The sequence below is a fragment of the Stegostoma tigrinum genome, chromosome 7 (assembly GCF_030684315.1).
Source record: "Stegostoma tigrinum isolate sSteTig4 chromosome 7, sSteTig4.hap1, whole genome shotgun sequence".
In the NCBI taxonomy this organism is placed as follows: Eukaryota; Metazoa; Chordata; class Chondrichthyes; order Orectolobiformes; family Stegostomatidae; genus Stegostoma; species Stegostoma tigrinum.
The window spans coordinates 60,966,205-60,994,079 of NC_081360.1; the positions used below are offsets into that span (position 1 = coordinate 60,966,205).

Sequence of the window (27,875 nt, forward strand, 5' to 3'; positions counted from 1 at the left end):
AGAGAATTTGATATTTATGCATGAGGCAAATGAATTAAAAGGGAACAAAGAAGGCTAGGTAGTTAAGATTTAAAAGACACAAAGAACGATAAACCTAACAAAATGATCAAATGGCTTGCTGAAGTTTCTACAAACACACAATGCTCCATTTAACCTGATTTCTCTTTTTGCACAATCCACTGCTCATAAGACTGTGTGCCAAAATCCGACGTGGGGTTTCGTCCAAGGTACGTGTGAATTTCCATCATCATTTCTTTGATTTGTCCTCCAAAGGGATCCTTAAAATCAAACAGAGGAGAAATCAGTAGCTTCAATAAAGGGTCTTTAACATGTACTTTTTGACAGTTGAATGTCATGTCTGAAATATGATCTACTGTGTGACTGCATCTGACAATGGCATTTTTGTCTCCATAGAATGGAAAAATGTAATCCTTCCGGACAGCTGATGTAATTTCTGAAGGTTTGAATGCTGTGTACATTACTATTCTGGCAGAATGCTTTAAAAAAAACAAAATATGCAGATATAGAAATTTTAGAGTAATGGCTGCAAATGCTGATAACACTCAGCAGGACACCCTGGAGAAACAAAAACATTTCAGGTAAATGGCCCACTTCAATGTTACTATACTAGATTTTGCAGCTGGGAATGATAAAAGAATATAAAAGAACAATAAAACTCCTGTATTGTTTCCCTGTTGGGAAGTTCCCAGATTTCCTTTTCTCTAACTGATCTGGATTTTTAAATCTTGTTTCTTGCCTCTTCCAGGAAATCACTTGATTTTTCAGAGAATATATTGTAATCTATCATCGTGTGAGACAGGCTGAATGCAAAAGTCCCAACAAACAGTAACAGAGATTTGTGGTGTCTCTATAATAATTTGGACAAATTTTACACCAAACCAAGCTCTCCTACTGAATTTTTTTTAACAAATATGAGTGTTATGTATAATGACTTCCAAAAGTAAATATTTGTACCACTTTTCTTTCTTCTGCAATCTCCATCTTTTTCACAGGATCTTTCACTTGCTCTTTTAATTGTGTATAATGATCCTTAACAGTCATTATTTTGTAAGCATCAAGGTTTGCACAAATCTACAAGATTAAAAAGAGAAAAAAATAGTTAAACACATTGAGAAGTTTACTTGGTATTTCTTTTTTCTGGTAATCTTAACAAACCTGCAATTAATTTGTCTGAAACTAATTTGTTTTCCTGTGCTGCATCAGTGTAGCACTCCCATCTCCTTATTAATATTCTATTATTTATTTGTTGAAGATGGTAGTGAACTGCCTTCTTGAACCACTCTTGTCCCATTGATGTAGCTACACTCACAAAGCTATGAAGGAGGGCATTTCAGGATTTTGACCAAATAAAAAATGCAATGAGTTCTGAAGAGTCACACTGGACTCAAAACGTTGACTCTATTTCTCTCTCCACAGATGTTGCCAAACTTGCTGAGTTTCTCCAGTATTTTTGATTTTTATTTCAAATATCCAGCATTGCAGTATTTTGCTTTTATTACAAAGCAGTCATAATCCAATTGAATAACTCAAGGCACTCAGTTGGCAACTCCTGTCCAATGTAACTGTGTTTGGGATAATTATTTTGCAATTGACACTATTTGAAACTGCCTGCAAAACAAATATGACGGATCGCATCTTAAAGCAACTAATTCATAAGCAGACTTTTGTTGAAACCGGCATTTTGGCAAGTGACTGAAGAAACTGAAACAAATATGCCATTCTATTTACCCTATACAGTCATTTAAAACAAAACCTTCCTGAAAAATTATAGCTCAATAGAAACAAAAAGTTCTCTAACAAGTTACAAATGATTTGGCCAGTCTATTGATAGCAACTGATTGAAGATTTTGTTTTAAGAGAAACAAGACCACAGCATGTAAAAGAAATACAATACGACTAGTTCTAATATCATCATTCTACCTTTAATCACAGTTGTTACATATTTATTGATTATTTCACCGAAGTTACTTATTCCCACACTGGTTAATTTTAAATTAAAAGCCAAGAAGGGGACAAATGTTCCTCCTACATTTTCCTCTATTTGCAAATATTAGTAAAATTTCAAAAGCAAATACCAAGTGCTGAAGTTATGTTCATACCAACGTTGATTTAGAGTTGTTACAAAGGCCACAGTTTTGGTTTTATTTTAACATTCCTAAATCTGGCATTCATTACTATTCCCTTCCTGATATCTACTTTCTACATTTACATGAAGCAACTTATAACGTTCGTCTTTTCTTCTGTTTATCAGCATGTTTGATTCATTTCACAGAGATACAGATACCAAGCTGTTATCCTCAGCATGGTGCATTCACAGAATCAACATGCCAAGGTAGGAGATATCTTGCAAGAATTGTTCCTTATAGCTCCAGATGGACAAAGCATGGGTTTGAGCTAAATACCATTCATAACGGAGAGAAGTAAGCAAAACAAATGTAAACTCTTACTTGTATAATGTGGGATTCTGCATTTTTTCTGTTCTTTGCGCCACCTACACCAGGTGATGCTGTCAGTCCTAGGATCTGTGGAAGTGACACTTGTGCAATTCCTTTTTTATTGTTCAGCTTTTGTTCAATGTATCTGGTCATTATGCTCTTGTACACTCCTTCTTTCTGAGTGTGGTGGCATTCATCAATTATTATCAATGAAAAGTCTGCAAAGAACAAAGTGTTTATACCACATTACGAAAAGTCACATTCTCAGAATCTGTAGAACAGAATACAAAATCTCCAAATGGATTAATTGATTGCAATGGGCAACATTCTTTAGAATTACAGATGGGGTGGGGGATGGGGTCGGTGAGGGGGGTGAATATTTTTCCTCCTCTCATTGCCCAGCAAGTAATCAGGAGGAACAGATTTTCCAATTTACAATCTGATCAATTTTCAGTCTACAATCTATCTCATCAGGTTCCTGCTTTGATGACAAAAATGCAAATTTATATCAATTAATGGTAGTTTGACTAGTACAAGCAGAATAGCAGATAAATAAAGGTGGCACAGTGGTAGTGTGTCTACCCCAGACGAAGAGTCCTGTGTTCAAGTCCCACTTCTCCATGGTGTGTAAAAACATCTCTGAATAGGTTGAAATAGGTTAAAATGTTAAATAAAGGTGAAGCATGTCAGTGCTGTTGCTGAGATGAATAGTTTTTTTCACTGGGAATTGTGTTGGCTATTAAGAAGTAGTGATTTTACGAAGGAACTTTGCAGAGACCAGCATGCTTTGCATGATTTTCTATTCATCAATTTTAATGGATAGTAAAATCCTATTTGTCTGTTGATATCATTGCCTAAAATTCAGGATGCAATACTGTACACAAGAAACATAAATTTGTGACATCTGCCATGATAGTCAAATATTGAGAGGATATTGTCAAGGCATGGAAATGTTGATGGCTGGGAATAAGTAATAGACTGACGTCTGATTGATGAATTGGAATACATCATACATTGCATTATTCTAATAAACCTTTACAGCCAATTTGTGAAAAGCAAGATCTCATTGACAGATCAAACAAGTGATCAAATAACCAAAAAGAGCTGTGGATGATGGAAATTGTAAACAGAAATTGCTGGATAAGCTCAGCAGGTCCTCGCGACATCTGAGTTTTGAAGAAGGGTCACTGGACCTGAAATGTTAACTTTGATTTCTCTTCACAGCTTTTCCAGCAATTTCTGTTTTTATTTCTGATCAGATAATCTTATTTTGATGGCTGTGGTTGGGAGTTAAATGTTGGCTAGGAGATTGGGAGACATTGCCTACTTTTCTGTATTGTTAATGTTCACCTAATGGAGTAGAAGGCTGCTCTTCTAGTGAAACAATCCTTTACAAATATATACAAGTGGCAGCTCAGATTATGTATCTTCATCTTGCGGACTGGGGATGAAACTTTGCCGTTTTGGCTAAGACACAGTGTTATCATTAAGACAGGGCTGACGCAACACTCAAATGAATAATGAAGCTGCATTTTGGAAATATGTAGACTGCATCAATAAATTAGTTGTGCTTCTTTATATCTTGACGATAAGAGATAACAAGGTGCAGAGCTGGATGAACACAGTAGGCCAAGCAGCATCAGAGGAGAAGGAAGGCTTACGTTTCGGGCCTAGACCTTTCTTCAGAAATGGGGGAGGGGAAGTGTGTTCTTAAATAAATAGGGAGAGAGGGGGAGGCAGATAGAGGATGGACAGAGGAGAAAATAGGTGGCGAAGAGACAGACAGGCCAAAGAGATGGGGATGTTCAGATCATCCACTTCACCAACACCTTCCACCCCAACCTTAAGTTCACCTGGACCATCTGCAATACCTCTCTCTCCTTCCTGGACCTCTCTGTATCCATCTCTGGCAACCACCTAGAAACCGATATCCATTTCAAACCCACCGACTCCCACAGCTACCTAGAATACATCTCCTCCCACCCACCTGCCTGAAAGAATGCCATCCCCTATTTCCAATTCCTTTGTTTCCGCCGCGTCGGGTCACAGGATGAGACATTCCACTCCCGAACATCTCAGATGGCCTCATTTTTCAAGGACCACAACGTGCCCCCCTCAGCGGTTGAGAACTCCCTCGACTGTGTCTCCCGCATTTCCTGCCACTCATCCCTCAAACCCCCCTCCCCGCAATAAAAACCAAAACAGAATCCCTCATCCTCACGTGCCACCCCACCAACCTCCGGATCCAACGCACCGACACTTCCGCCATCTGCAATCCGACCCCACCAACAAAGACATTTTTCCCTCCCCACCCTTATCTGCTTTCTGGAGTGACCATTCTCTCCAGGACTCCCTTGTCCACTCCAAACTCCTCTCCAGCCCCACCACACCCGGCACATTTCCCTGCAACCACAGGAAGTGCTACACCTGCTGCTACAACTCCCCCCTTCACCCTCATCCCAGACCCCAAGCAGACTTTCCACATCAAGCACATGTTCACCTGCACATCTGCCAATGTGGTATACTGCATCTGCTGTTCCCGTTGTGGCCTCCTCTACATCGGGGAAACCACGTGGAGGCTTGAGGACTGCTTTGCAGAACACCGACGCTCGGTTCGCAGTAAACAACTGCACCTCCCAGTTGCGAACCATTTTAACTCCCCCTCCCATTCCTTAGACGAAAGTGTCCATCCTGGGCCTCCTACAGTGCCACAACGATGCCACCCAAAGGTTGCAGGGACAGCAACTCATATTCCGCTTGGGAACCCTGCAGCCCAATGGTATTAATGTGGACTTCACAAGCTTCAAAATGTACCCCACCCACCACATCCCAAAACCAGCCCAGCTCATCCCTGCCTCCCTGAACTGTCCTTGCTCCCACCTCTCCCTTTCTCCGACCCCAAGGCCCACCCCCATCTCCTACCTACTAACCTCGCCCTTTGACCTGTCTGTCCTCTCTGGACTGACCTATCCCCTCCCTACCTCTCTACCTATGATTGCCTCTACTGGCTCCATCCCTGTCTCTTTGACCTGTCTGTCTCCTCTCCACCTATCTTCTCCTCTATCCATCTTCAATCCACCTCCCCCTTTCTCCCTATTTATTTCAGAACCCCCTTCCCCTCCCCATTTCTGAAGAAGGGTCTAGGCCCGAAACGTCAGCTTTCCTGCTCCTCTGATGCTGCTTGGCCTGCTGTGTTCATCCAGCTCTGCACCTTGTTATCTCAGATTCTCCAGGATCTGCAGTTCCTGCTACTTTGACTGTAATATGCTTTTATTACTTGCAATCGGCTAGAATTCAGCTCATCAAAAAATCTTTTGCTGTTTTAAAGTATTTGAAATCATTGTTAAGTAAGATTGGGCAATTGCGAGAACAGAATACATTGTACTCATTACTAAATTAAAGCAAACGCTTCAATAGGAGCTTACATAGCAATTGGATCTTTATTTTTGAAGTTTACCAGCTAACTTACTGGTGTCTACACAGCTCAATGTAATTATTTTTAAACCATTACAAAACCAAGGCCATGAAGACTCTATGGACTACAGTGTTATTTCCAAAAGGCAGGCGGGAGCTGTTAACTCTTGTGGAAGGTAGCCTGCTGTCCTTAGGCAGTATTTACGGATTAATACTTGTTGCAAACATTGATCAAAAATCCAAGAAGGGAAGCATTTTATATATGTTTGGATATAATAAATTATTTATTGTTCCCTGAATAACTTTCTTGCCAATCTTTGTTACTGAAAAGTAAGATCTTTTGATAAATTACACGTTCAAAGTTTTAAAACAGATCCAAATTAGTAGCCAGTGTAAAAAGTGCTCACAATTTAAAAATAATATTTGTTTTGATCCACATTGTAACATCTGATGATGACTGGCCAGTTGCCAGTCACACATAGCATCAGTGCATTTGTAATTTTCTCCATCTACATATCAATCTCAGGCTAGTTTAATCTTGTCATTAGAATGTCAGCTGTAAATGTTAAGTAATTGTTTTCTTCTATTTATTACGTATTCTGATTAAAGATCAGTTCTCGCCATCACAGCAGTGCAACTATATGAACTATGACCTCTGAAAGTTACTAAGCACTTAAAAACATGCCATTTAGAATAAAATTCTAGGTTTGATGAGTGATGAATACTGATTGCTTCCACCACTTTCTGAGCACTGAACTGATATGTAAAGATTTCCAAGTGGTAAATAATTTGCTTAATCGTGGAAGCCACAAATGTTTATAAAGTCAGTGAGTACATTGGAAAAGCAGTGAGCATGGAGTTCCTAAACAGTTTATCTATTGTTATTACATAATGGTGCTGTTAAGCCTGTGCATGGTTGGTGATGGATGTAATTCTTTACAAAAAAAGTTTGTTCAACAAGATTTATTTATTGACTTTTAGTCAACTTGACCAATGACTAAAAATTTAAAAGTCTGAAACAGATCTGAGAGCCCTCTTTGCTAGCACTAGCTTCTAGACCAATCTAAATTTTTTCCAAGATTTATCTGTTGCAGACTTTTACAATTATTTTGTCTTTCATTATTTATTTTTGAATGTAATTTTGCTACACTCTTTCCCCCCCAGTGATACCACATTTACTTTTAATTCATATTTGAAGAATTAGGGAATCCGTTTCCTAATCTAACCAGGCACATTATCACTGACTGTAATATCAGTGACTATGAAGTGCCTATGTGAATGTTCAAGAGAGATATGTTCACTGTAATTTTGGATTGTTGGCACATGGTAGGCTTTTAACTAAGCCCCTGCTTTGACATAGCTCCACGCTACATTATGTTGCAAATAAGTGGTTTATAGGATTGAAATTCTCTCTTTAACTTAGGATAATGTGAAGAGTGTCCTGAGACCAGTTTTTAAGTTTGTGGAACAACAGGCCTTGATGATACGTTAATTAAAGACAAAAGGGAGGTCGGTTTTGTTTATGCTCACACCTCAAAACAATGGCAGCAGCATCTACGTTTACATTGGTTAGACTGTTGGTCTCCAAGTTTCTAGGAAGGTACTAAAAATATTGGAGGTAGTAGGAACTGCCGAAGCTGGAGTCTGAGATAACAAGGTGTGGAGCTGGTGGAACACAACAGGCCAGGCAGGATCAGAGGAGCAGGAAGGCTGATGTTTCTTTCCTGCTCCTCTGATGCCACCTGGCCTGTTGTGTTCCTCCAGCTCCACACCATGCTATCTTATTAAAAATATTGGGTTGTGAACTATTATGCTGTGTCCATTTTCTTAAAAAATAAAAGGAAGTTGAGTCCCAAGGCTAGTGTATCAGTGTTTCTATCTGGATACAAGAACCATGTGAGTCACATTGTTGTAGAAAGTGATAAATTTCTCTGCTATCCTTAGAAGCTCTCATACACTGGCAATTTATGAGGATCTGGGAGACAATAACTTGACGCCGAGGAATTATCATGCTGGAACACAAATGGGGCTCATGCTCAGATTAAAAAAGATGAAGTTCACAAGGATGTGAAATAAGGCTTGCACCTGAGAGCAATTGTCAGGAGTGGCAATTGTGTGGTTAAAATTTACCTAGCTGAGAAAGAAAAGGAGTGGAAATAATCTGTTGGGAACTGAGAATCACTTTGGAATGGATCCAGAGAAATCAAATGATTATTCAAGAGACATTGTAAAAATATGTCAATATGGAGTGGGTTTTTCAGTTGTGTTAACTATTAAAATAGATAATTAATATAATTCATTCTACAGTTACAGGATTTATGGAAAAAGAAGTTACTACATCTGGCTTTACTTAGAAAATTGGATGCAGGCTGTGATTCATCAACTTTCCATGAGAGGTAACATTTTGGAGCACAGCAATTTGAAAAGAAATAGGAATCTTTTAATTAAAGCATTATGGTCTTCTGAAAAACATTTGCCACTGCAGAGACAAACTGTGCTTTAAAACTTTAAAAAGTTAAAATCACTGAATGGATTGCAGGCAAATTCTTGCTAAGCAACATCACCTTGAAATCCCTGTGTTTAGAAAGGCATGTGTCAATTTCAATTTTGGGGGAAAGGGATAAGATATGAGCTGAAATCCAGTTTGCCTGGAGTTCTGTCTCACTTACTTTTAGTTTACCATTTTGGGGGAGGGGAGGATAGTGGAGTGTGTTGTAGGAATGAGAACCCCAGGCAGAACTTACACCATGCCCCAACAAATGCTCATATGCTATGTGTTTGTGTGTGTGTGTGTCTGTGTGTGGGTGGGGGGTGGGGCAGTGCACAGGGCATGCAGGGGTTGTTGGGACATGGAGTGTATTTCTAGGCTTCACAGATGAATTCCTTCCTTCTTTGACTCAGCTAAGCATCTGCTTTTCGCAAACCGCCTTGAGTCTCCTTGAGTCTGCAGATGGCTCAAATCTTTATAGATAAGCCAGTCAATTCCTTTCGAGGGATGATCAATTTCCTTCTTTGTTGTAAAGATAAAAGCTTGCAGAAAGAAGTCTTCAATTCTGTACGACATCAGGAGAATTTGAGGTAAGGTTGCAAAGTGGATAATACTTATGTGGACTGAAGGAGGGAGGCGAATCAGGGCCAGACAGGCACAGCTTATACGCTATTGCAACTGCTAGGGGCCTATTTCAGACATGAAAATGAATCTGTCCCCAGTTTATGTAATGGGGCCACTTTGGGATTGGAGTAGACAGAAGTCCTTTACAGCAACATTTATCCTAATACAATGAATTCTTAGAAATTCTGGGGCATAATATTTTGTTCAAAAATTCAAAATGTTACGACTTTTTGGGCTGACATACTTTTCCCAGCTGACACTGACAAATGTAATGTATTTTTCCCCAACTACTAAGCTAAATAATTTTCTTTTTCGAAGATAGAATGTTGCTTTCTCTCCATGAGTTGAATTGCTAAACTCTTGCTTGTTACATTTGATTTTGTTGGGTTGGTGGAAGGGATTTTTGAAATCAAATTTGCTCAATCAGTGCCGAATCTGAATAGTAACCCTACACCAACAATGAATTGCAAATCAACACTGTGAACAGAAACAGAATGGTAAGAAAATATTTTTCAAATGCAAGAGCAGCAGTGTAACAAAACCGTGCAGAAATGAGCAAACATTTAAACAAAGCAATTAAAATTTAAAATGCTCCCAGATTTATCTTAGAATCAATCCTATTTGTGGTAAAACATGCCTCATTTTAAATTTGTCTTAAGTTCCACAGAGAATTGATATAAAACTGGTAAATCAATGCAAAAATCTCCCTTTCATCAACATTTGCTCAAATGAGTTACTCTTCAATGATACATTTTAAACGAGCTCATTTATTTGTGGCCTGTTAAATGTCGAAGGCCTTATTGTGACATCCTGATCTATTGCAAGTCAAAGTGGATAAAGTATTAAAATTATTAGTGCATGTGACAGTGTGTTGAAGAGTAAAGCATTACCTGAAATTTCAAGATTGTCAGCGTCACTTTCATTTGCTTCAGCCAGCTGATTCTCTAGGATCTGAGCTGTACAGATAATAATGTCATTCTCACGCACCACTTGAGGGAATGAGATCTTCAGTTGTGTATCACCACTTATTTTGCTGACACTATATTTATCTTTCAGGTATGGGTTGAACTCTTTGCGGAAATGCTGGTCAACTAAAGGCACCTGGGATACACATGAATGAAAGAGAAACAATATTGTTTAATTTTTGCCAATCCAGTTGAATTTGAATAGGAATCTTATGTTGTTTGATGCTTGCCCTAGAACGCAGCAGTGGCTACAAGTATTTAATGGGTTTAGGGACATCCTGAGTGTGGGTAAGATTTACGTAAATGCAAGCTCTTTATTCCTTTTTTCTCTTAGTTTAACAGTTTTTGATGAAACAGTTTCAGCTTTAACAAAATAAGAAAAATGCCATTGTCATTTACAAATGCAAGAAAACCAAAACACTGTAATCTCTATAAAGCTGCCATCCAATATTAGGTTAGCTTTTATCCATTACCTTTATTAACTAGTAGTTTGTCAATGTCATTGATCAAGGTGAACCAGAGGAGGCACCATTTTGTCAGTTTGCTAAGCCCTTTGATCAAGATATAGCAGGATCAGAATTTGAACCCTCAATATTCCAAATTTGGGTTTCTTTCCTTTATTTCCCTCTTGTTCAACATCTCACTGTTTCTTCTTCTTCCCTTTCAAGCAGAGCCTTATTATACTCATCATTATACTTAAGAATATATCTCTTTCTCCCTCCTAAAACTGGTGCCCAAGGAATTTACCTCAGCATTGCCATTTCAACATCTCCCCCTTTAATCTGTATTTACTTTCCCCAAAAAGAATTTTGTTTTCTTCCTGATAACAGTATTTGTCTTTCTCTCTAATGTCAATTGCCAGGACATTGCAATGGTGAAAGAAGTAAATACATCAGGATTTTGTTAATCAGAGACAAACTCATTTGTGTGCATGTGTTACAGTCATACGAAGAAAGACAAATCCTGTGTATGCTTGTTTTCCTAATTAACACTGAATTATCTAATCAAATCTCTGATTATATCTGCAGATTATGTTGCAGGTTTTGAAAAGTAGATTGTGTGTACCTGGAGTTTAGGGTGTTTAAGGATCTGTTACGATATATGTGTAGTTCTTCCTTGCCAAAAAGGCTACAAGTCATTGCTCTGGACTTGCAGGCTATACTTTATATCCCACAGATGTCAATTACAGACAATACAGCTACTTCGGAGGAAATGGTCTCACATCATTTCTGATTTGCACTGTTGCAAAAATTTCAATCATAAAATTGAGTTTGTGGAATCCTCTGTGGACTTCCGATTTAAAAAGATATTTGATTGTCAGATTTGGCATGTCTACAGAGATTCAATTTCCTCACTTGGTGTAATCTCAGAAATATAACTCTCAACTGTGAATGTCGAGACAAAATTTAAAATACTACAATAGCTGCAATATACCTACACACAAGTAACAGTGAATTACCTTGTTAACAAGGACTACAACCTTCCCTGTTTTCCCCTGTAACTTCATTTTGTCCAGATGGTGTCTGGTAATGTAGACTGCAACCCTGGTCTTTCCACTTCCTGTGGGCAGGCAGATAATGAGATTTTTACCCTCCAACGCTGGAGCTGCAACTTCTTGCTGATAGTCTCGGAGGTGGATTTCAGGAACTGGTGATTGTCTTCCTTTCGCTTTGCTCTCCTCATCGGAATCTGAAATATTTGTACAGCAAACTTCAACATGATGGAATGTGGAGTGATTGATAAGCTATATGTCCTTTGATCTCTTTTGTACCAATAACATGGAATCCTGAAAATGGAACAAGTTCAGCAAATGGCTATCTAGTTTCAGACAAAATTGTCATCTGTTGTTAAGTATGCTGAAATCTTTATAATATCCCAGTTAACCAGTACTGCAGGTAAGAGTAGGCAAGAGCCAATGCGACCTTGAAAAGTTTGGAGTGACACTAGAATTATCAGAGGATTATCAGAATATCAGCCATTATATCATTGAATGGCAGAGCAGACTCAGTGGCTTACTTCAGCTCCAATGTCTTATGGTCTAATCTCCTAACCCTCAAAAGACATGCCATTTGCCTCACTGTTCTGCATATTCAGCTCGTTGTATGCTTTTCCAAGGTTAAGCGGCTGCAAATTTGCTCTTCATCCAAAATTATGCAGCTGCTGCTTCATTCAAATTTCTTGGGTCTTCAATTACTCATTGCCAACACAGAGCAGCTTCACAAGAAAAATGCCCTTGCCATGTTTCTGAGTAAATATTTGACATTAATAAAATTTCAAGGTTAACTTTTCAATTACACATAAAATGTGCTCACTGTAGCAATTGTAATGAGATAAACCAGCTGGACACAGAATATGAGTTGACATTTTGGGTTGGGACCGGTCTTCAGAAAAATCTTGTCCCAATCTGAAACGTCAACTTTCCTGCTCCTCTGATGCTGCCTGACCTGCTGTGTTCCTTCAGCTCCACTCTGTGCTATCTCTGACTCCAGCATCTGCGGTTCTTACTATCGCTGATAGAATATGAGTTCCCTGATTGGGGCTGGCTGACAGACAAGAACAGGAATGTCAGACATCCTGTTCACTCAGAAATGGCTCTGAGGGAGCTGGATCAGTGTCAAGGACTCTCCACATGTGAATACAGGATGACTTGGTGACAGGATACCAGCCTTTGTAGTTATTTCACTCACCTTGACTCTCCTTCTTCTTTAAAGTGGCTAAAATGTTTTCATTCTTAAGGATAGGTTTTTGTTCCCATTAATAGGCTGAGGTATCCACTTCACCAATATAGAAACGAAATTTCAAAGACGGCAGGAAGTGTAAAGCTTTAAAAACAGTACTTTTGCCAATTTGGAAGACAATTCTGAAAAAGTAAATGACTTCCAAGGCTGACTGATAATGTACTGCAGCACTTAAGAGCTGCAATATACAATAGTTTTATGTTATTTGTTATTCACAGTAATGTTGAAGGAAACGCTAAGCAGAGGCATTATTCTGTTTAACCAAGAAAGAAGGAAAACAACACAGAAAAGTGTACCTTTCAACTTCTATGCATTTTTCAGTTCCTGGCTTCAGAAAGGCATTACAAATGTTTGAAAGCAGGATATCACCACATCAAGTGAAGGTAGCGCATAATACAGGAAAATTAAAGAACGGATAATGCAATGAAAATACTTAAAAGGAGGACATTTTCACTCTTTTAAAAAGCTGACTATGTAAACCTGCCTTGTTCTTAGCTTCTTCTACTTAATTGTTGTCTGGTAATGTGATTCAAGAAAAAGAAACAGCCAGTAAATATGAGATAACAAAGTGTAGAGCTGGATGAACACAGCAGGCCAAGCAGCATCAGAGGAGCAGGAAAGCTGACATTTTGGGCCTAGACCCTTCTTCAGCCAGGAAGTATGTTTCTGATTCCATATGTCCTATGAAAGCCAGTAAAACTGGGAAGTGAGTCACACTGGTGTGACTCATTTAGCAAGTATCAAAATGGTGGTTCCGGCATGAACAGGAGAGTGACTTCAACATATTTCCATTTTTATTCACTCATAGGAGAGGAACATAACTTAAAATCTAACATCAGGTCAGTGTTCAGCAAAAAATCTTATGATGTTTTCTAACGCCAGATTTCTTTATCCTACCCAGAAAACTGTTACTTTATTAAAAGTCTGTAATCAAAATCGAAAGCAAGCTTTATGAAAACAGTGAGAGATAGTTAGAACTGCCGATGCTGCAGTCTGAGATAATAAGATGTGGAGCTGGATGAATGAACACAGCAGGCCAGGCAGCATCAGGTGAGCAGGAAAGCTGATGTTTTGGGTCTGGACGTTTTTTCTGAAGAAGGGTCCAGACCTGAAACGTCAACTTTCCTGCTCCTCTGATGCTGCCTAGATTGCTGTGTTTAGCGAGCTCCATACCTTGCTATCTCTTTATGAAAACAGTTTTGTTTAGGCCCCTAAGTTACTGTTAAAATCTCATGGTTTTTCAATTATATTTATTTAAGATCAGAAAACAAGTGACCATTTTTCTTGTTTAAATGTTTACTTTTTTCCATTGCTTTCAGCCACATCTCCAGACTGAAAAACTGCTGAGAAGCCTGCTGCCAGAATTCTAAAAACTACATGATTTTGGTTCTTAAGAGATAATGAAATGATAGGCTGACTCTCATTATAACTTTTCTCCCCTTCACGCCAAGTCTGTCAAATCTTGTTTGAAGCCCCCTAATTTCCAGCTGAACTGAACTTAGGCAGATATTTGAGAGTTTGGGTAATTGTAGCCATAATAATAAACAAGAGATACACTATTAGCTGTTAACAGGAGACTGCAGTAAAAATGGAATAGTGTATAAATTAATGCATTCAGTTGTCATTGCACATTAGGCCTTAGATCAGCAATCAGTTACCCTTACTATATTGCCACAAGCAACTTGTCAGTATGGATTTAACTCTCTTCCCCACATACTTAACAGAAGGTTAGCTTAATTATTCTGTGATCTCAAAAGCTGATTGAAATGTGTAAAACTATATGTTACAGTGTTTCAGCTTGTGCATAACTGTCAAAATGATTATCATTATATCCTACACATATAGGAGAATTGTGAATTATCTGTTAAACATATATGCAGGAAGGCATTCTGAAAAGCCTTTATTTATGTGCATCTACAGTAATATTAAGGCTTACTGGATCAAACATACTCTTTTATACTAGACAACTTTAAAGCAATTATTTATGAAATTATATCTTTATATTCAATATTGTGAATTTTAGAAGCATTATTCACAAAATAAAGGAAGTGGCTTTTTCAGACTCTTCAAAATCTGCAGGTGAAAGAAATATTTATAACACTGAAGGTTAGAATGGATGCTCTCCAAACTTGATTACATTTCCCCAGGGAAAGCCTGCAAATCAGACTTACATTTATTCTCAGTCTCCATCCCACTGAAAATTAATGGCCAGTGAAAATATATTGGGTTTGTCCTGGTTTTATCCAGTAATGAGGTCGCACCCAAATTTCTGTCTCTGTTATTTTGTTGGAAATTGTAAACTCAAGACACAGGATTTCAGGTTAGTGGCTGCTTCATTTACATTGCATTGAATCCAGATTAAACTCACAGCCTAACAACTATATTGACAACATTAAAGGCAAAGGGAAAATAGTGTAAATACCAGAACAAAAATTTTTAAAAAATGATGAGAACAGTCAGCTGCCCAGGAACTAGAAACAGGGTGAATATATGAATTTAACTAGTCTGCAGGTAGTTGAAGTGGAGACGTCAGGAGCCAGTAAACTAGAAGGTTAATATGTCTGAACAACTTCCCATTACTGTGCAGCTACTAGGTATGTTTTCTGTTGGACAGTAGATAGACTGTGAGGTTGTTGAACTACCCATTTCACAGAGGCAGGTACGTATTTACATAATTAACCATCCAATTATGTTTTACTTGGTAGGAAAACCCACAGATTGCCAATCTGGTAGTTAAAATTTTGAACTGGTTCTGCTGCTGTCAAGAGGTGGCCTGAGGATTGGCTTTTGGCTTTGTATCAGGCCCATGAAGTCCATGGTAAAATTAAGCTCAACATTTCAAATCAACGAGCTTTCATCAGAACTCTGATGTAGGGTCAAAAGTTGAACCTTATGGCTGACTCTTACGATTTTTGGCTAAGTGTAAGTTGCATCATTTTTGGAAAGGAATTCTTACCAGAAGGATCTCTTGCTGTAGCTTACCAAACACATTAATGATCTATCCTGCCTCATGCAGCCCTCACATCTGATTCTATCCCCTACTGCTGGATGCTGTTCCCAAAACACTCAGTAGATATTCAATGAAAGACCAACATCTCTGGCACCCGCTGCATATTTAAAAGGCTGGTGTGCGAATGGACAAGCATCTGCATTCTGAAGCTGATCTGATCGGTCAAGAACTGAGTCTGAACATGTCAAAGAAGAGGAAGAAGGCATTGCGATTCTTTGATAGGGTCCTGGAAGGTCTGATGAAGCAGTTCTGCTAAGGAGAGAAGTCCTCCTCCCAGAGGGCTGACAGAGGAGATTGTGCCATCAGCATGGTTCAAGATTGCCACGAGGGTCAGCGCGACCTTGACGATGAAGAGCAATGACCAGCCCTGCCATAAAATGGTCCATGATTTTCTCTGTTCCACCAGGATTCATACGACACATTTCTCTTTCTTGTCTCACACTCTCCTTCTGATGCTGCACACACCTCCCATGAATATATTGCCACTATCACTATTGCTTCCCTCACTTGCTCCAACCTCCCGATACCAGTAGATTTTTGGCTAAGTAAAACTTGATTATATTAATGAAGGAATGCTAGCCAGAAGGCTGTAGGTCTCTCTACTGGCTACTCACTCATACAGGCATCTCATCATCATTTAATGTACCAGCATTAAGGCCATGCTACCCACTTTCATCTCCCACAATCCCTCCCTTTCTCTAATGGCAAATGCACAATAGGTCCCAAAGGGCCTGGACAGGTGGAGTAATGCCTTATGTTTGACTCCTCAGCACCTACGAGGAGACAATCTTGTCGTTGCAGGCAAAGACTGAGACCTCTCCTACAATACCTACGATGCCTCCAACATTATTATAATATTGTAAGGGTTTTGGGACATTTAGCTAAGGAATGATATGTTGCCATTTCAGGCAGTCCAGAGAAGGATAACTAGGTTGACCCAGGTACAGAGGAATTCTCTTATGAGAAGAAGTTGAGTAGGTTGGCCACATACTTAATGGAGTTCGATAGAATGAGAAGTGACTTATCAAAATGTATTAAGGTGGTTGACAGAGTAGATGCTGAGCAGTTGTTCCTCCTCAGAGTGTCCATGACCAGATGGCATAACCTCACCGGTTGCCCAATTACGATGAGGAGGAATTTCTTCTCTCAGATGATATTAAATCTGGTGAATTCTTCACCACAGAAGGCTGATAGTGAAGTGTTAGCAAGGGGACACTTTATGATCAGTGATCATATTTCTATTAGTTTTAAAATAGTTAGTAGTTATGGAAAAAGATGGGCCTTCCATAAAGGTTAAATTTCTTACTGGGAGTAAGGCAAGTTTTAATGGTATGAGACAAGAACTTCTAAAAGTTGATTAGAGTAGACTGTTCACAGTAAAAGGGATGAATGACAATAAAAGGGATGAAAAGTGTGATAATTAGGGGTCATATTTTTAAGGTGAGAGGAGAAAGGTATAAAAACGACTCATATTGGCAACTTTTTTTTTACACAGAAAGTAGTTAATTTGTGAAACGAACTGCCAGAGGAAGTGGTGGATACAGGTACAGTTAGAACATTTAAAAGGCATTTGGATAAGTACATGAATAGGAAAGCTTTGGAGAGATATGGGCCCAATGCAGGCAAATGGAGCTTGTTTAGTTTGGGAACATGGTCAGCATGAACTAGTTGGATTGAAGGCCTGTTTCCATGCTGCATGACTCTATGACCCAGGCTCTCTAGGTGCATTCAGGGCTGAGGTGGACAGATTTTTACTCTGTACTGGGGCTGTGAGGACAGCGCAGGAAAGTGGTGCTAAGGATTCTCAGATCAGCCATGATCTCACTGAATGGTACAGCATACACGATGGGCTGAATGGCCTACTTCAGCTCCCACATCTAATGGTCTAAGAAGGCCCTCAGCATGTCTGAGCCATCCTGACATAAAATGCTCCTGGAGTTGCCTGACCAAATCTCTGGGGCTAGGGCTTCCACCACCAAGCTGGATACCTCCATGCCAGCAATGGAAACAGAGACCAAAGTAAAATGCTATGGAGACAGAAGAAGAAGAAAACATTACCAGGGCATTTTTGGTGCCATGAGTAACAGTTCACTGTATGTTATTTATGTTTCTGTAAATTATACTGTTTTTGCCTTACATTACTTTGACATTCTGTGTAGCCCCAAATATGACTGTCCCAGCAAGATGCCGAATTTTGTGGCCACATAGGATATACCATGGATCAATTTCCTTGTTAAGAGCCTGCTATAACATGTGAAAGCAAGATGAGCTAGACATGTACAGGGCATTCGCTCCTATTGTTACCATTGCCCCTCATCCCATAATATCCCCATCCTGTCCCTGGCTTCTGTATCTAAAGTTGTTGGTTTGAGTCCTGTACAGTGCATTTGTTTGTGTGTAATGTTGTTTCCTTTTAAGTGACCTTACATCAGCCAGCGCCTTCCGTCACAGATTCAATTGTTTACTTTGCCGACCCTAAGTGCAGTCGCTAACATTTTCCTTCGCATTTAATTTCCAGGGCTATGGAAAGGAACAGTGAGTGCTCTCTCGCCAATGGCTTCCAGCCTCTGCTTCTACATGTTGGTAAGACCTTGAATACCCAGTGCCCTTCTTGCTAGCCCTTCCTGTGAACCCCACAGCACCTCCATAGAACCCCAGCCAACCCAGCTGTTTGAGCCTTCACCTACTTACCATCACCCCTACCCTCCCATTCCCTGGCAAAAGATGTGACCTGGTGTGCTCATACATTGCCTAACATCTTGTGGTCAGGATGCTCCTAACTGTGTATGAGTCCCCTTTTCCATCCAGCCATACCATACCCTCTTTAATATTGTTGCTCCCTTCACAAATATCATTCCCTTTCTCCCCCAAACCTGAAACCCACAATCCTAAAGAACAGTCTGCCAAATCTCCTCTTGCAACAGCCTCCCAAACCCTTTCCTCACAGTTTCGGGACAAACCTGACAGACTGACCAATGCACAGACTAGAGCGACTTGACCAAAGTTAAAGACAAGAAGTGCACAGATTGATGTTTGTCTACCTCTTCAACTGCACTAATTGTAACCTGCAGACTGATCAATATGGATCCTCTGCTCTGACTATGACCCACTTCCTGGATTGCTGAGGCACAGGTCCTTGACTTAGAACTTCCAATCAGGTACCTGACTGTGGCCGAAGCCCTAGACTGGGATTGGAAGTGAATTAATATGCTGGACACCCTGACTAATGCCTACTTTTATGGACTTCACTGATGACCACAACCCTAAGACTTTGAGACGTGGCTGCCTTCTTGCTGCTAATGTAATACTTTCAGTATATATGTTGCTGGTATGTGTGCAGGTGTGTGACACTGCCATGCAGCCAGCTGCCCACTTGACTAATAAGATAAGCTGCCCAATTGTACAACTGCACTGATTGGCATAGCAAGGCAATGCTTAAATTCTGTGAGCGCACAAGTTGGCATGAGTATAAGTGAATGGCCCTGAGATGGAGCGTGGTCCAAATGCTTCCTCAGTGGCCTGCAAATGTACTGGAGATGTGCCATGATGATCGTGAGGGATTGGCAAATGTCAGATACCAATGGCTATTGGTGAGGGATGTGCACAGCTGGCATCCTGAGATGCTGTTTGGTGTTGACCAACATGTATGATCCTTGCAATATTGGTATGATGAATACACCAGGTGCCCACCCTAGCTTCCACGCCAAGAATTTGAGCTTTTTCACCGAGTTAGGTAAGATTGGAGCCTGAACATTAAGGAGGCAATTTGTACCTTAAATAAGAGATTTAACAAACTATAATCCTCTTTAATTGGCAACATGCCACTGCCAAGAGCGAAACTCACCTCGCCATTCAGCAAAATTGCAGAAGATGCAACCTGATGCTTCTGACAATGGGAAAGGACTTGATGGACTTTCTGTTTGATTCTCCCGTAAATGATGCCAATGCCCACGTCACTGAGGCCTCCATAAGATTCCACTCTTACACTCTGTTTTTCTTTTTCCATAGATGCTGCCAGAATTGCTAAGTATTCGAAGCAGTCTATGTTTTTATATTACTAACACCAGCATTTTTAACTTCTGAGGCTTGATTGATTGGAGTGGATTTGTACAGGGATTACAATTTTGTGGAACAATGCTTAGCTGCGCTCTATGTTTGAGCAGTTCTTGACCCCTTAAATTTTTCTTGCAATTATTCTGTTTTGGTATCAACAGATATCACAAATGCTTCAAATACTGTATGAAGCAACGCTTTTTAAAAAATGTTCTTATACATACTAAGTTTATATTATAGTTCTGGTATTATATTGTATTCTGCCAGTTCTGGAGTTTTAGATTTTATATTGTTGTATATCTCACTGTTTTGCAATCACTTGGCATATTTTTAAAGAGGAATATCACAAGAAGAGTTCATTGAATTAAATTAAATGTTTACTGTCTGTTGGACTAACACTCCATTAAAAACTAGTTGGATAATGTTTGGATTTTTAAATGTATGATCCTATAAGTTCACATCTGTTGAAACTCGTGCAATTTAAGTCATGGGACCACTCTTCATGCAATCTGAAGTAATCATAAAGGAAGATCTAACCTGCAGACAGAGAAAAGCAGCCAATGACCCTGAACCTATGCTGATGGTCTCAATATGTGCTGGTGTTTGTATTATCTTTATTATTTTATTGAACAGCTGTAAATTACAGAATTCACACCAGATGGTACTTCGTGATTGACTTTACTACTAGACTTTTAACTACTTTAGGACTGTTTACCTTCAACACCACTGCTGACGTTCAGAATGCATTAGCACTCAATGATAAACCTTACTTGTTTTTGTACAAGCCCAAAAACAATCACTAAACATGGTTGAAACTTAAGTAAATGATGAATATTCAGGTACATAGTCCGATCTGTTTCACCACAGTAGCAGATTCATTCAACGAACATAATCAGGAAAACTGACTAGTTCACAGAATGATTCCACACTTGGTCTGCCCCAGAAAATATTGTGCCATAATAGACTGTTATGATTTTCTGAGCAAAAGTAAGTCTGCAAGTCTGTAAGAAAACCTTTAACTTGCCATAATGTCTCCATAAAGTTTGTTATACAAGCTTTAAAGTTTAATGTATAATTAAGTATAAACTTAAAACACTGTATTTTTCTACTGGGATTTTGTCTATCTTATATTCATGACAGAATACAACTGTTTCCAACAGCCATTAATCGCTTTCTACTTATAATTTCATCAAACCAAAATCAAATCCATGCCCATCTCTTCCCGTTCAGGTCAACAAATTGCTGAGTGCCTGGATAATAAGGGACTGACAGGAAGCGTTACAAAAGGTGGAACTGCATCATTTGACTTTATTTTAGCAAGCATCATCTCAGAAACAAGCTATATGTTAGAGGTTGGGCTATAGCAGTTTACATGGGGAAGATTTAAAGTGCATTCATGCACAGGAGCATGGACAAGAGAGTGGAGTGGCCCAGAAAGTGGCTAAGGGGACGATGCATACTTGGCCCGCTACATAGGGAAGCGATAGTGATCTCAGGGGCACAGCTTAGGTACAAAAATCCCTGTACGCCAGCTATAACAGGATCTTTCAGGTACATTGTGTCAGAAATCTTGTGAACAATGGCACAGGTCATGGATAAATGCAGCTCCAGCATGTGTATAATCATCTAGCAAGGCACTGAGTGTATGCAGTCAACCACAAAATGTGTTGTCAGTGGACACAGCAAGACTGCAATGTGCAATTGAGCGTTACAGCCAAAAGCACGGCCATATCAAGTGCCCTTGGAGAATGATCAAAATATTTCATCCTTCTGTCTGTTGCAATGTCATCGCAGTACCAGAAACAGTCAAGAAACACTGAGTTCAGATATAAAGGGATGTCACAAAAGTAATTTAATTACAACATGAATAATATTATGATCCCAGTCCATGTCCATCTACAACAAGAGATATCATTCAGTTGTGGATTAATAAAATGCCAAGTAATATTCATTTCACACAAGTCCCAGCCAATGATAGATTCTAACAAGACAGAATCTAATTCATCTTCCCTCGAGATTCAAAGGCATTATCATTATTACTGAATTGCCCACTGTCAATATCTGAGGGTTTACCGTTGCCCAGAAATTGAATTTGACCTGCCATATAAATACTGTGCTTACAAAAGCGTATTGGAAGAGAGTGACTCACCTCAAAGTCTGTTGGCCATCTATAAGATTCAATTCAGGAATGGGATTAGTCCAGCTCTAACTGCATTCAAGAAGCTTGAGACCAGCTTGACTAGTAGTCCATCCATCACATTAAACATTTATTCCCTTAACTATCTCATGTACAGCAACAGCAATGTGTACCATCCACAGGATGCATTGCAGTTACCAGCTTAAGCTTTTATGGCAGTACATTCTGAATCGACAAACTTTACCATCTTGAAGGACAATGGATGGGGTTAGTCCACTTGACAATTCCCCTCAAAGTCACAGAGTGACCCAAAGTGCAATTATGTTGCCATTCCCTCATTATCAATGAGTCAACATCCTTTCAACTAAATTTCAGCTCTTGGGGATTAAAATTTAGCCCATTTATGGAATGTGAATGATAGAATTTAACTCAGCATCCTATGTTTTCTCGTCCCACGTTCATTGTACAAATAGAATGGTAACTAGTGAATCATATCAAAATATTCAGTGTAATCTCTTAATCTCTTTTCTTTGGGGAATGAGTGGGAGGAGCAGGTGAAACCCGAAATGACAGCAACTACAATGGTGGCAGCAATTACGGTAACTTTAAAACTTTGGTTGTATAACTATGGAATTGAATAAGGCCCAATTATACCATCTGCAAATGCAGTACAGAAATACATCATGGCTGTCCCAAACATACCTTCCAAACCTATGCTCTTCACTACTTTGAAGCAAAGGGCAGTAGATGCATCTGATCACAACCATCTGCAAGTTTCTCTCCAAGCCTTATATCAAACTGACTTGTAGCTATATCGGCATTACTTCACATTTTCTGGGTCAAAATCCTAGAATACCCCATTTTTCATCACTGTGCATGTCCCTATATCCAAAGGACTGCAGCAGCTCATGGAACAAATTCACCATCACATTCTTGAGGGCAATTTGAAATATGTAATAAATGCTGACGTATCTAGTGACATCCACCTCCTATTTACAAGAAAATGCCTCAAGGCTTCTTATGTGGGGATGACAATGACCTTCTTATGTAGCCTCCATGCCACATTGTGTACGGGGATAACATGCAGTTGCAATGTAATAGATGTGAGCAGTCAGGAGTTGCTTCAATAACAATATATTGCCTTTCTGACATTTCCGACTAATTGTCTGCTCACAGATCTCTCAGGGAGATCACTGTGGATAAAGTCATTATGACCTTCGTACAATTCGAGGACAGTGTTAAGGAAACAGCAATTACAATGTTATCAGCAAGACCAGTAATGCACAGCCTCCAGAAACAGAAGCAGCATGAAGAAATCATTAAGCTGGGGAGGAGAATAATGAGACTCTGGATCTACAAGCCTCACGCCTGTTTCCTTCAACTGTTGGAAAGACATTGCAGGCATGCATTAAGCATATTCCAGTCCAGAATCACCAAACTGCTTTAGCTAATAGAGCAGGAATTGCACCCAGATGGACTTGGTCACACCAGCCCTGAATTTTTACACCAATGGCTCATTTCAATGAACAATTGAGAAACTCTGTGGCATTGCCCAATCCTCAACCCGTAAATGCATCTGGGATGTAAGTGGCGCCATTTGCTTCAGATCACAGCTCTTTGTCATCTTTCCACATGAGATAGTGAGATTCACACCATTGCTGGCTTCCCCCAGCCACAGGGAACTAACTGCACCCATAACATTTTGATAGTGCTTTATCACCAATCTGCAGAGTTTACCAGCTGATAAGGCTTACTCCCAATCAATATTCAAACTATATGTGATCATCAATGCAAAATTCTGGAGATCTGTGCGTTTACGAAATCCTGAGCCTGATGCAGAATGAAGATACAATGCTGTCCATGCTTCCACCATGGTCATAGTGACCTCCTCGTGAAGGCTACATGCTACAGTGTGTAGTACAGATTGTAGACCTCAAAATGAGGTTTCAATGTAAGGAAAACTCTGGCAGAGCCTTGCGAAAGATCCCAGATCATTGCCCTTCACTGCTGTGAAGTTCACTTCAGAAGTTGAAGAAGTGGGAGTGTTCTGGTCACAGATAAAACGGGGAATGATAACAATCTTCTGAAGATGAGCCTGAGGACATTGAACAAATAGGAGAGCTATCTAAGGCAGTATGACAGAGCAGTGTCTCATCGAGCCAGAGAGGTAAAAAATTATCTAATTAAACCCCATTTCAAGAATAAATGGGCTGGCCTTGGCTCTGGTTTATTTGTTTAGAATCAATAGTAACACATCAAACAGCTCCTCCTTGTTGCAAACGTCATGTGGAGAGCACCGCCGCTTCATTGGCCACATGATTCCCTAAGAAATGATCCAATAGCCCAATTGCATAATGAATGAAGTGATGAGCAGAAGGTTGTGCGAGAAAAATGACTCTGAGCAATGGCAGACCAGGCATAATCTCATTCAATAAAATGTTTCAAGTGCAAATGGGAGAAAAATTCATCCAATGTTTATTAGAATGCTATTACAATTGGCTGTAGCAATTCATATAGTAGGTATACATATGAACCGATAACCTTAGGTTTACACAATTCTACCACTTCCACCCCAATTTTATTTTCTTTTCCTGACAGCAACGCTGGCTAAATTTTCTTGTGGCACTGATATTATGAAGTGATTTGGCATGATAGATCAAAAGTAGTACATTGCCCAGATCTAATTCTGCATTTCCAGCTAGATTCAGATTTGTAGAGACTGGTCAGTTAGTACTGATGGGCATTTGGTAACTGATTTCAAAGCCTCAGTTTCACTGTGTACATATCCCACTGAATGACCATTCTGAATCAGTCTTTCAGACATCGCAGAGATAGAAGGAACTGCCGATGCTGGAGAATCTGAGATAAGAAGAAGAATTCCTCTGAAAAAGGGTCACAACCCAAAAAGTCAACTTTCCTGCTCGTCTGATGCTGCTTGGCCTGCTGTGTTCATCCAGCTCTACACCTTGTTATTTCAGACATTGCATGCTGGTTCCTATTCCAGAATACTGGATTGTTGTAAGATGGCCTGATTCTACCCTCTCACCAAGAATCTCACCACGAGTGCATTTTCTAGAATGATCAAAGGCAGTTATGGGAATCTTGCTAATCCTTCCTTAACCCAGATAGGTTAGTGGTAACTGCAGCATACAGCCTGAATACGATAAATTAAGTAATTCTACAGCAAAAATATAATCAAGGAACTTGACTCAGAACATAGTCACAGAATTGTTATATGCATGTTGGGTGTTCGTAGATCAGTAAGGTAGATGAGTGGAACCATCTGTAACTATACCACTTCTTGACATTAAATTATAGCTTTGTACATTTCAATTTTCCTTTGAAACATCAGAAATTTCCTGTCGCTCAGATTTTTTTTATTCATTCATGGGATATGGGCATCACTGGTTGTGTGGACATTTCTTATGCTATCCAGTATCATTTAAATAGATAGGCCAATGGGCTGATGAGTGGCAGATAAAGTTTCACTTCGATAAATGTGAGGTGTTTCACTTTCATAAGGCAAACCAGGGCAGGGCTTACACAGTTCATGACAGGGCCCTGGACAGTACTGCCAAACAGAGACCGAGAGGTGCAGGTTCATAGTTCCTTGAAAGTGGAGCTGCAGGTAGACAGGGTAATAAAGAAGGCACTTGGCAAACTCGCCTTATTGAGTATAGGAGTTGGGACATCATGTTGCAGCTGTCAAGGACATTGGTGAAGCCACTTTTGGAGCAACATGTACAATTCTGATCAACCTTCTATAGGAAGGATGTTGTTAAACTTGGGAGGGTGCAGAAACGTTTTGTAAGTATGTTGTGTGGATTGGAAGGTTTGAGATACAGGGAGATGCTGAATAGGCTGGGGCCATTTTCCCTGTACTGTCAGAGACTGAGGGGTGACCTTCGAGAGGTTCATAAAATCTTGACGATGATGGATAGGGTAAATAGCCAAGGTCTTTTTTCCAGGGTGAGGGTGTCTAAAATGAGAGGAGATAGGTTGAAATGAGAAGTGAAAGATTTAAAAAGGTCCTGAAGGGTAACATCTGGTGCATGTATAGAATGAACTGCCAGAGGAAGTGGTGGAGGTGGTCCAATTATAACATTTAAAAGGCACCTGAATGGGTATATGAATAGGAAGGATTCAGAGGGATATGGGCCAAATGCTGACAAATTGGACGAGGTCAGATTGGGATGTCTGATCAATGTGGATGAGTTGGGTGGTTTGTTTCTGTGCTGCATGACTCTGTGACACTATAACAAGTATCATGTTTTTTTATAAGCTTCCTCCACATCAAACTTGGGTCATCAGAAAGTTTCCAGTATTGCCACTCCTGACTACCTATGGCTATACTTTTTTTCTGATCCTCACCAGCTATAACCCACAGCTAGGATCAAATTATCAAAGATCAAAAAGGTTAAGAGAGCTGTGACTTAGACAATGGAAATTCTGAAGTGTCTACTTAAAGAGGCCTTTAACGCAACAATGTGGCATGGCCAACTCTAAGCTGAATCTATTTAATAACCTTCTGAAACTCCAAATAATAATGTTCATCTCATGGATAATTGGGAGAACCTGAACAGCTGCAATTGCACCAGCTCAAATATTTGCCCTGGGATGATCTCTGCAACTAAGACTGAAAATGAAGCTGATTATATTCTTCCTAAGTTCCACTTAAGCTTTAACATAACACAATTTGTTATCTTAAATATAAGGAGAAATTTTCCAATTACTTTGAATTTCTTTCATGTAAGGTTTTGAGATCTTTTGAATTTATTGTACATAGTTGCTGCTATCTTTTAAACACTTTCATTGTTATTAATGTTGTACCAGTGAGAATATTTAAATTTTCAAACTTATAGTGTAAAGCAAAAATACACATTGACTTCACGCTGGGGTAATGTCACACATTGTGTTTCTGTGCCAACAGCAAGTAAATTGAGACTTTTATTTCATTAATTTCATTGAATTTGAATGCAGTCCCAGTAGCAACTGAACAATTTGTTCTTCGTGTTTCCATAAATATAAAATCCAGTTCCATGCAATTAGATCAATAACAACAACGCACATGGGAGCTGTTGGCCTCAATGGATATTATTGTTTGAATGTTAATCCGGAAACTCAGCTGAAATTCAGGGGAGTGTAATTTATGATTTGATAAAAATGTTTAGAAATTAGAATTTACTGATGACCGTGAAACCATTGTCAATTGTTGGAAAAGACCCATCTGGTTCACATGTCCTTTCTCACCTCGCCCAGTCTGCATGTGACTTCAGGGACTCTCAACTGAAATAACCCAGCTAGCTACTCAGTTGTATCAATCACTATGAAGTTGCAATGAAGCTGGTCAGATCAGCTGGCATTGACCTAGGTACTGGAACTGACAACAGCAAAAACAGCTCTGCCAAGCCTGTAAATTCCTAGTGCCAAAATTAGGAGAGCTGCTTACAGATTAGTCATCAACAGATTAATGTGGAATCATACCTTACAGAAAATGTATCAGACGCCACCAACACCATCCCTGGATATGTGTGGTCCTACCAGCAGGCCAGACCTAGCAGAGGTGGTGGTACAGTGGTATGCAGTTGAGAGGGAGTCGACCTGAGTGTCCTTAACATTTATTCCCAAACCCATGAAATCTCATGGCTTCAGATGAAACATGGACAAGAAACCCTCTGCTGCTGGTCATGTGCTGTCCTCCCTCATGTTGATGAATCAATACTTCTCCATGTTGAACAACACTTGCAGGAAGCATTGAGAATAGCAAGGTCGAAAAATGTACTCTGGATGGGGGATTTCAATGTCAAGAGTTGCTGGATAGCAGCAAGTCTGATCGAACTGGCAGGGTCCTAAAGGACATAACTGCTGGGATGGGTCTGCGGCATGTGGTGAGGGAAACAACAAGAGGCTGCAGATGCATATGTCTGTGACAGCATTGATCAGAGTGACCACTGTACAGTCCTTGTGGAAACTAAGTCCTGCCTTCGTAT

General features: G+C 39.7%; 1 protein-coding gene and 1 long non-coding RNA gene across 5 annotated transcripts in view; one reads left to right on the forward strand and one right to left on the reverse strand.

Moving 5' to 3' along the window:
- ifih1 (interferon induced with helicase C domain 1) overlaps positions 1–27,875 on the reverse strand; it is a 133,183-nt gene that overhangs the window by 21,368 nt on the left and 83,940 nt on the right. For all 3 annotated transcript variants that reach the window (XM_048534940.2, XM_048534939.2, XM_048534942.2), the window contains exons 5-9: positions 11,407–11,636; positions 9,873–10,083; positions 2,469–2,674; positions 976–1,092; positions 155–278 (exon numbers count right to left, since the gene is read on the reverse strand). In XM_048534940.2, the coding sequence (XP_048390897.1) occupies positions 155–278; positions 976–1,092; positions 2,469–2,674; positions 9,873–10,083; positions 11,407–11,636 (888 nt within the window). The remainder of the gene's footprint in view (positions 1–154; positions 279–975; positions 1,093–2,468; positions 2,675–9,872; positions 10,084–11,406; positions 11,637–27,875) is intronic.
- Positions 8,838–20,697, forward strand: LOC125454320 (uncharacterized). 2 transcript variants are annotated; one of them, XR_007247961.2, is made up of 3 exons: positions 8,838–8,948; positions 18,214–18,278; positions 19,704–20,697. It is a non-coding gene; the product is annotated as an uncharacterized LOC125454320 (long non-coding RNA). The 2 variants fall into 2 exon arrangements; XR_007247960.2 differs by lacking the exon at positions 8,838–8,948 and adding an exon at positions 13,431–13,524.